The sequence below is a fragment of the Cyprinodon variegatus genome, unplaced genomic scaffold, assembly GCF_000732505.1.
Source record: "Cyprinodon variegatus isolate N-32 unplaced genomic scaffold, C_variegatus-1.0 Scaffold426, whole genome shotgun sequence".
NCBI classification, from domain to species: domain Eukaryota; kingdom Metazoa; phylum Chordata; class Actinopteri; order Cyprinodontiformes; family Cyprinodontidae; genus Cyprinodon; species Cyprinodon variegatus.
This window is the reverse complement of record NW_015150879.1, coordinates 217,340-227,572: the sequence shown is the minus strand read 5'-3', so window position 1 is coordinate 227,572 and position 10,233 is coordinate 217,340. Positions and strand designations below refer to the sequence as shown.

The following is a 10,233-nucleotide window of genomic DNA, read 5'->3' as shown; positions in this document are numbered from 1 at the left end:
CGATACCACCATTTTAGGGCAGTATCGGGGCCCCGTCCAATACTGGTATCGGTGCAACACTACTAATAATACCCCAGCTAGCAGACAAAGGCAGCTCTTAAGAAATGGGTTTTTAACATTAACTTAACACAACTCAGGCTTTCAGCACTGAAAAAGGAATCTGTAAAAATTAATTAATCAATAACTTGAATAGATCTATCCCATTTATGTAATAAATCTAAACTATGTGCATTATATATGTGCATTAAACTACATGTTTGGTTAATATGTAAACAGAGTAAAACATATTGGTGGTTTATGTTTTAATGAGGTTAATAAACAGAAAAAAACACATTTTATCACTATTTGATCTCCATGATCAAATCTCTCTGAGGCAGATTGGCACAACTTAATCCACTAAGAAGTAGCCTGTTTGTAATGCATAAGAATGTTTAAACTGAAGTATTTCCATTAATGCTCCTTAAATCTATTCATCAAATTGATAAGAGAACACGTTTTTTGTTGTAAGCTTCTTTCTTACTGTATCTCCAGGGGGTCAGAAATTATTAAAAAGGCTAAAATATGTCCTCATGGTTAAATCTGTAATATAAGTATTATTTTTAGTGTTATATAGCAGTGAATAGAAAAGTTTCTAAATTTGAAATGGGTTGAATTTTTGTGTGTCTGCCAGCTAACCCTGTTTCTAAGATTAATGACTGCAGACAGGTCCAGAGCCATGATGGAAACAATCCCAACTGTGTCACAAAGAACATTACATTGACATACTCCGCGTCTGACAACTAATGTGTTCTGCTTTCAAAGTGACTCACGCAAAAATATGAATTTCATCACATGGCTCTTCACATGGAAATGGGATTCACGGAGCATGGGAACTGTAATATTATTTCCCTACAAGTCTTAGAAATGCCACAAAAACCTCATATGCTCACTCTAGTGGTGCATATACTTCAATTTTATGTTCCTTTAAAAGGTGCATTGAGATGGTTGAACTATAAAGTTATAAGATAAAATGATTTTTATTTAAATCTTGCATCACTTTTTAAATAACACTTTGCAGATGGTAGGGTGCCTCAGAAGGGAATATAGCAGCACTGAGTTGTGGTTTGACTGGGCTGAAACCCTTGCATTAGTGGGAAAGAATGAGCTGTTAATTAATGCAACTTTTTATATGTGTTAGACTCAGAGCTGCAGGTTGAAAGGTAAAAATTAGGTGGGGAGAAAATTAAATGTTACAGGATGAAACTCTGCATCATACTCGCACTGAAATTCAAAAGCGCTTACATTGTTAATATGGCAATTCTTGTCTTTTCAAAATTATGCAGCCAGGACAGATATTTTTTGGGTTGCAACTTTAAACTAATACATTCCTGAGGCATATTTTTGGTTCAGTTTTAGTCTTCAGTCTTCTTTAGTATGGATCTATCAGGATGTCAAATCTTGACTCTTTGGGCCGGATCTATCAAAGGTTTGCGTGTATAAAAACGTGAGCTATTTCACTGCGCACGCTAAAAAATGTACAAACTGATCTATAAACAGCGTGCTAAAAGGATTTGGTCTTTAAAACGTGCCAAATAGCGCCTCTTATCCATTTAGTACTTTTTCTGCAATGAATATGCAATATGGGGCGTTTACACGCAAAAGTGCGTCTTGTGGGAGGAGAACATGTAAATATATTAATTTAGCACTCGCAAAGTGATTTATCAAACCTAAAAACAATTTTGCTAACGGTATCTGACTCTATATTTAACATGTTTCAAAAGAAGGTGCAAATGGTCTGTATGCGTAATTGCGCACACATGGCAGCGGTTATTGTCGCAAAAAGGAGACATCGAAATGAAGCAAGGAGACGCAGAGAACGCATTTTTTCACTCCGTGTGAATATTTTTGGAATGAACGAGGAAACGATCATCAAAACATATCGTTTATCCAACATTGCCATTTTGGAGCTGTTGGGGGAACTCCGAATGGATTTGGAGCCAGCCACAAGGAGGACCCACGCAATACCAGATATCACAAAACTCCTTGCAACATTGCACTTTTTTGCATCTGGGTCATTCCAGCGTACGGTTGCAGCGAGAGCTGGGATCTCCCAATCTCGTTTTTCAGAAGTGCTGTCCGAAGTGCTGTCCGACGGGGTCGGGGTTCTCCACCTGCGCCTGTGGAGCAACATGCCAATGCTGCGGGGATGCGTAATCTCATCCACAGTCACTTCTTGTGAGCCATTTGGTATGTGCATTTTTCTACAGGCCAATACAAAACACCTGTTTTTTTTTTTTTTTTTTGTTTTTTTTGTTTTTTTACTGCAGTGAAGTAGAAATTCAGCCACATACCACCTTAGGGAATAAAGGTTGCCAAAGTTTTTTCTTTATATATCACTGTAAGATTTAAATTTCTTAATGCACTAGTTTGTAGAAACTACAAACTACTTTGCCGCAAACCACAAAACGCGCAAAACCATCATTTAAATAGGGCGTCTCCAACAGTTTTGCACCTGCCACCAGTTACGCAATCGCTCTTGTTAAATCACTCGCAAACCATGGTCCAGCCCCTCGCGCAAAATTCCAGTTTGCGAGCGCAAATTACTGCACGCAAAATTGGATCTTGATAAATCCGGCCCTTTGTACTTTCGTCAAAATCTCCAGGTCCATCAGAAAAGGAAACCATCTCTTGTCAAAAGCTCTTTTCTGGGGAGCCCAAAAATCTAAATAATAGATCATTCTACCAGCTTTATTCGATTAAACTGATCATGATTCAGTCTTTCATTGAGCTTCCTCTTTTTCTTGATTAGAATAATAATTAAAACAAATGTTTTATAAAAATATTTAACTGTATATTGTCTATTTGATGTTGGACAACTTTATTTAAAATTATAATCAGAAGTTAAACCCTGGCTTCCTTAAATCCATGTTTCTGTATTTTCCAGTTAAAAACACACACACACACACACACACACATATATATATATATATATATATATATATATATATATATATATCTTCCCCATAAATCAGTCCATATCTTCTACCATTAACCCCCTAACTAACAAAAACTTGTCAACTACTGCTTTCTGCCACCAGTGAACTACATTTATTCAACTTTGATCAGATAAAACAACAAAGAGTATAAAACTGAACTTCCTCTATCTCAGACATCTTCAACATTTAGGTACGTCACTGCTTCATCACAGCAGAATCCAATCACTGATCAGTTTGTTCTCATGAGGTTATCATTTTTTGATTTAGGTTAGCTAGAGCAAGGATGCATCTATAAATTGAAGGGCAGTAGATTGTGAGGACGGGAGTTGGAGACACCTGCTCCAGTTGAAAATGTTATTAATAATAAATTACAAATAATTATTGTTTGTATGGAATAATATTAATGGAATTATAAAAATAGATGTCTATTAGTGAACAATTATAATTTTGCTCCACAAATCATTTTTGTTAGGTTAATTTGAATATTGTAGAAATTGATGTCTAACGTAAGAGCCTGAATCTTTTGCAATGCTGTTTCTTCCATGTCAGAGGCTTTTTTTGCAAGAAAATTTTTCTGTATTCAAACTCGACCCTGATTTAGCAGATTATCCTAAAGTTATCCAACATTTGTTTTTCTGGCTCTTGGCAGCCCTCCTGACAAATTTGCATTTATTAATTTAGGAGGAATTGCTCAGTTTGGAATTTCCAGTTAATGAGATTAACCCAGAAGTCTGAATGTACAAACTCAATTGAGAGGCTCTAAAAAACTGCTGTTTCTTTCATGGCTTTTCTTTTTTGTTTTTATTATTTTCTTATTTGATGTGTTTTAGTGTTGCTTTTTACATTTCCAGTATATTGAAAATCAAATTACATTACTCAGGAAGGCAGTATAAATTATGGGTAAATAAAATGTAAAAAATAATTTCATCATAATGTGAAAGAGTTTGTTAAAGAACTGCATCTTTTATTTAAGTTACAACCGTATGTAACTTTAACAAGTGGACGTGGACTTTTCAACTATAGCCACTGTTTAAAATTTATATTGGACATGATTTGCGTTGCTAGTTTGTTATTTAAGATACAAATATCATCTCCAGCGGCTACTACTTTAAATAGCCTTTTTGTCTTTTTTTCTTCTTCCTATTGAAGGGAACTGAACCCTCAGCTTGCTTTGAAGCGAACATAAGGAAATGCATCTTGACTTTGTGGATGACCACCCTGAACCCTGTTGCCCACACAATTTGTTCTATTCAGTGACTTTGTTCTGTCCTGCACTGTTTAGCATAGCCTCCCAGAGCCCTGCTCTGAACGCTGGAGTCAGAGCAGAGAGCCAACGAGCGCTACCAACCGATTCCAGATGGCTTCCACAATACAGGGCTCAGAGGATGAGCACTGAAAAGAAGATTGATTTCCTTTGTGGAGTATGACAAGCCATGCACTAGAGCACATCTCTCCAAGCACACAAAGGGAAGCTCTAAAAAAACATATTTCAAAAACTTTTATTTATTTAATTTTATATCAACCTGCCTTTGGGGGTAAAACTACAGGCGGAATGTTTTGATGGTTATACTCCTTTTTCCTGTAAAGTGCATATATATATATATATATATATATATATATATATATATATATATATATATATATATATATATAGTACAGACCAAAGGTTTGGACACACCTTCTTCTTCAAAGAAATTTCTTTATTTTCATGGCTATGAAAATTGCAGATTGAAGGCATCAAAACAATGAATTAACACATGTGGATTTATATACTTAACAAAACAAGTGTGAAACAACTGAACATATGTCTTATATTCTAGGTTCTTCAAAGTAGATACCTTTTGCTTTGATAACTGCTCCAGAGGGAAAAAGTAACAGCTACTCAGACAGAAGATTTTAACGTATTTCAGCTGATATAAAAAAATTATTAAAAAAAAATTGCGAACTGAAAATATTGAGATTAACTCCCTAAACCTGCTTCAACTCAGTCCTTGTCTTCTTAAGCTGACCAACATCTTTATTACTTCCTTGTGTGAAATTGGCAGAGATCAATCTGCCCGTTTAGCTAATCTCCCTCGACCTGTCTGCTACGATGATTTCCAATTGAGTACCAGGATCTGAAACATCATAGTAATACATCATCTACTGTGAACTGGAACAAATGACAGCCTTATACATGGTCATTCCAACCATTTCTTCCACCAATATCATGACTGATATAGAATTATTACACCAGAGGGAAGGTTCCTATTTCTGACATTAACTGCTGAGAAATATCATCAAATGTCTTGACTATTCCTGTATTACCCCATATAAAATGACAATATCCAGAATATAATCCTTTCCACAATTTCCACATTAAATATTACAAAGCTTACAATAGGGTTTGTAAAATTAAAATTGTTTCTTTCAGAATGTTCCTTATTTGAGCTATTAAAGCTCAAAGCTGCTTCAACTCAAAAAATATTTCTTTACTTTTTGCAGACGTTGTTTCGAGATGGTAGGAGAGAAAGCAGCGTAAGCAGGCTGTACCTTTCACCTTCCAACATCGAGACGGGTCAGCAGATCATCTGCAAAGCCTCCAACAAGGCAGTGCCCAACGGCAAGGAGACCAGTGTCACTATTGACATTCAGCGTAAGCATGTTTTCCCATGAATCTTTAATCCTTTGATTTTCAAACCTTTAAACTAAAAACGACTCCATCTGTTGCAGACTTCAACTGATATTCATAACTGATTTTATTTTTTTGTTTTTTCTTGTTTTTTTTTAAATGCCATCTTGGCAAATCAATTGGTGATGCACAAGTACTTTTTGGTTGCTATGAGGAAAATAAATGAATCAAAGCATCTGTCCATCTAAATTATATGAGGCTTGTGTTACAGCTACCTGCTTGCAGTGAAAGAATGCAAAGTCTCCACCTCTTTCATACCCTGTCTCATGCCATCAATCTCTTTGATGGGAACATCCACAATTTCAGTTGAAAATAGGCAAAGTAAGCCCAGCGTGTAAACCACATCCAGTCTAAATTGTCAAGGAATATTTTTTCGATCAAGAACTGCTCACAGTAAGAGAAAGACTTTGAACAATGGGATTTTGCATCACTCACAACCCCTTCAAGACATTAAGTATGACTAATAAAGCAGAAAATGCTATTTAGAGAGCCATTATGACTGACGGCTCCATTCTTTTTATTATGTACTCGGCAAGAGGCAAGAATGGCACGAGCGGGCATAGCACAATCAGGCCAACTCAGGCGCAGGAGTAAAAATGATTAAGAGTTGTTAGTGTTTGCAACCCTAGCAGTTTGTGCTTTTCTTTTTTTTTGCCATGCAGTGAGCGAAGGAAGTCTGCCCACATGTAAACTGATTTGTCACCATGTATAATGATGTGTCTGTGATAAACGCCTGCCATCATGGCATCATCCGCGCCTGTAAATGTTTGATTTAACCCTGAAAAATGAGTGGAGAACATCTCTAATTAGCATTCCAAAATGTCGTCTTTACACAATTAAAGCTCCTGAAAACATTTTTCACAGTGAAAGCTGAAACCAAGCGACAGTGAAGACTAATTGTAGAGATCCAAACTGTCTCCCACAAGGCTAAGACTCTCGACTCCCTCCCTCGTTCTTGGTCTCGCTCTCCTCCTCTCTTGGATTTGACAGGTAGTGCTCAGCACGGCTCAGTGGAGCCTTTGGAGTTTCAGAAGAGATCCACTCCCTACATATAATTACACCTGAATTGAAGCTTTCTGTATTTAAAGTTAGTTTTTTCTGTGCAGGTATTAATTTACTTAATTTAAATGTAAGCTAATTTGATTACAAGGTCAGTGATTCAATCGCATCTTTCGAAAAACAGGTGCAAAAAAAGCTGAAAGGAAATTACAGAGTTTTTGATTCAATTGATTGGTGTGCAAGCTCTTAAGAGTTTGCATATCACTTGTAATTTAAACTCAATAATTAGAGTTTTACACATTTATTGACACCCTTTGAACCTTTTCCATAGTACCTAATATTTTTGAGATGAGATAATACATTGTTTTAAAAAAAAATGTCCAAGCCAAAATTGAAAGTGCTTGGCATACATGTGAATTCTGCCTATTAACTTGCTACCCTTAAGCAAATAGGCTACCTTTACTTAAAAGAATGCCTAAACTTATGCTGGTTACATCAAGTTTAGCTATTTTGTGAAGTGCTCAAAAATCTGGAAGACCAAGGAACACAGTGAATTAAATTGTTATTCTCTTGTACACAACAAAATGTTCAGGAGGTAACGCAGATCCACAGAGAAAGATGTCTATAATCTTTTTTTTTTTTTTTTTAATACCTCAATGGACTATTAACATTTCTAATTCAATTAGTTATTACTTCAAATTGAAAATGCATGAAAGTTTTAAATTGCTGATAGCATCAAGCTAAGCTATGGCTAAAAGTGAAATAAGATCCACACATGGGTAAAAGTGTTGGTACGCCTCTTTTAATGAAAGAAAAACCCCAAATGGTCACAGAAATAACTTGAATATGACAAAAGTAATTTTAAGTGACTACAGTTGCACTAATTATCTTAATTTAAAAATCCATGAGACGGAGGCCAACCTTCATGGCTGCAACAGTAAAATAGATAACAAATCAAATAGACAAGTAGTATGAATTTAAGAAAACAGCCCAGAAAAATTTCTAAAGAGATTTACTGTTAAATTCAGCTCAGGAAACATAGGTCTCAGTTTAAACCACTCAGCCTTTTTGAGCCAGAGTGGACTATATAGGAGGTAACCAAAGAGGACACCATTGTTGAAAACAATCATAAAAAACAAAACAAAAGCCAGGCTGGAATTTGCCAAACTACATGTTGATAAGCCACAAAACTTGAGAGAGAATGTCCCGTGGACAGATGAAACAAAAATCTAACTTTTTGCCAAGGAACATCATCTCAATGTTCACAGATAGAAAAATTATAAGTATATTAATAAAAGAACACTGTCCCTACTGTGAACTATGGATGAGGCTCTGTTATACTCTGGGGAAGCATTGCTTCTTCTGGCAAAGGGTGTCTTGAATCTCTCCAGGGTAAAATGAAATCTCAAGACTACAAAATGTTTCTCGGGAGAAATGTGCTGCTCAATGTAAGAAAGCTTGGTCTCAGTCGCAGGTCATGGGTCTTCAACAGAATAATGACCCAAAACCACAGCTAAAAACAGCCAAGAATTGCTAAGAGGAAATAATGGCCTATTCTGAAGTGCCCTTCTCTGAGACCTGTCCTAAATCCTATTGAGCATCTTTAAAAGTAGCTGAAACATGCTGTCTAGAAAAGGCTACCTTAAAACCTGAGAAAACTGAAGCCATTTGCTCATGATGACTGGTGTGTTGTGACTCTGATAGGAAAGTCCACTCACAAAAACAGTTTTAACCAAAAGTGCTGGATCAGTAAAATAAAGTCAGTTCCTTAAAGACCCAAAGGACAAAACCATTTTGGATGACCTAAAGAATTCAGCTATATAATATTTAATATATTACCGTTGACTTAATTACTTTCCAGTGAGTGCTGTCTTACAGTTTATTAGCGACTTATCGTGATAAAATTATTTGGTGTAAATACCACTTCTTAATCCCATCCAGAATTGAATTAAACCTGTCAATTCATCCTCATATTGGAAGAGGCTCACATCCACTTCTAAAACCAGTGATTTAAATATATTTTCTAACATTTAATTACAATTAACTGTGAAGAATTTTGATTATGTCCATCCATTTTCCATCACGCTTATCCCAAGCAGGGTCACGAGGGGTGCTGCCGCCTATCTCCAACTGTCTACAGGCGAGAGGCAGGGTACACCCAGGACAGGTCGTCAGTCAATCGCAGGGCAACACAGAGACCAACAAAATAAACAACCATTCACGTACACACTCACACCTAAGGAGAATTTAGAGCAGCCATTTAAAGTCATATTTGTGGACTGTGGGATGAAACTGGAGTCCCAGGACATGCAAGAACATGCAGAACATACAAGCTTCATGCAGAAAGAAAGAATCAAACCCGAAACCTTCTTGCTGCAAGGCAGCAGCGCTATCCACTGTGCCACTGAGCAGCAATTTGATTATGTGACTCGGACAAATAACGTCAGCTATGAGAAGACTCATACTTATCTTATTTTTTTCTGGATTCAGAAACTATGACAAAGAAACATCAGTCACTTATCTCCACAAGTGATCAAATTACTTGACTGTAGAAAAAGCTTTGTACTCAATGGTAAATTACATGAGTAAGACTTGATGCAAACGACTAGGGGGACCAACCTGGAAAAGAGGCAAGCAGAGCAAGAGCCAATAATGCTAATCAATGCACTTAGCTTGCCTTATCTTTTGATTGAATTAGCATTTTTCTTTAACGGTTTCGTATGAAATTAAAAGACGATCTTTCTTTGGCTTCCTGTCATAATAATGATAAGCTGAAGATGTCAGGGACTAAAACTACTTTTCAAAAAGAGAATAACAACCTGACAGAAAAGTGTATTTTAAAATATTCAAAGCCAAAAAAGTAGAAAAATTGAACCTTTTAAATTCCTCTTTTCACTCCGAACAAAAGTTAAAAGCCATCCCACTACTTACTGTATGAGGGAATTGTTCCCTGAAGAGCTTCCTGTCAGCTTGTGAAAGAAATGACGGACTTGACAATTAGGTCTTCGTAATGGCTCCTGGATGTTCTCTCTCCTTTTACAGCATAAACTAGCCACATGTGAATCCCCAACAAAACAAGTCAATTATTGCTGACAGATTTAAACCCCCACTCAGCCATGGGTAAAAGCATTGTGACTGACCACTCAGTAATCTGTGTTAGTGTGTGTGTGAAAATCTAGAAGCTTCAGTCAGTTATGTTATGATGTGGCAGTCCTTAGCATGCTTGAAAATCTAGTTGATTAAAATTTCTGTCAAGAACATTTAAAGAAACTTGAACATCAACAAAAGAAATTGGAGTACCAAAAGGCTCAACGAAGAACTACAAAGGGTCTCAGTGGGGAAGGCAACTTTTTAGAGTCTTTTCCCAAAATCTTGTATTCAGTCCACCTTTGTGCTTAGCTGTCCATTTTCCTCTTTCTCCCTCAGTCCAAACAATTTTAACAGCTCTGCATGTTGCTCTACAGCTTAAACAAAAATGGCTTTAATATATTTTCTTTTTATCATTATTTTAATGCCTATGGTTTACATCTAGCTCAGCATTTTCCCTCCCACCAAAGTTCATATGCTGTTATCTGGATGAGGTTTAGA

The 10,233-nt window shown here is 36.4% G+C and overlaps 1 protein-coding gene across 9 annotated transcripts in view; it reads left to right on the top strand.

Annotated features, from left to right (window-relative positions):
* Positions 1-10,233, top strand: part of kirrel3 (kin of IRRE like 3 (Drosophila)) — a 187,647-nt gene that overhangs the window by 139,622 nt on the left and 37,792 nt on the right. For all 9 annotated transcript variants that reach the window (XM_015388525.1, XM_015388521.1, XM_015388519.1 and 6 more), the window contains exon 6: positions 5,460-5,610. In XM_015388525.1, the coding sequence (XP_015244011.1) occupies positions 5,460-5,610 (151 nt within the window). The remainder of the gene's footprint in view (positions 1-5,459; positions 5,611-10,233) is intronic.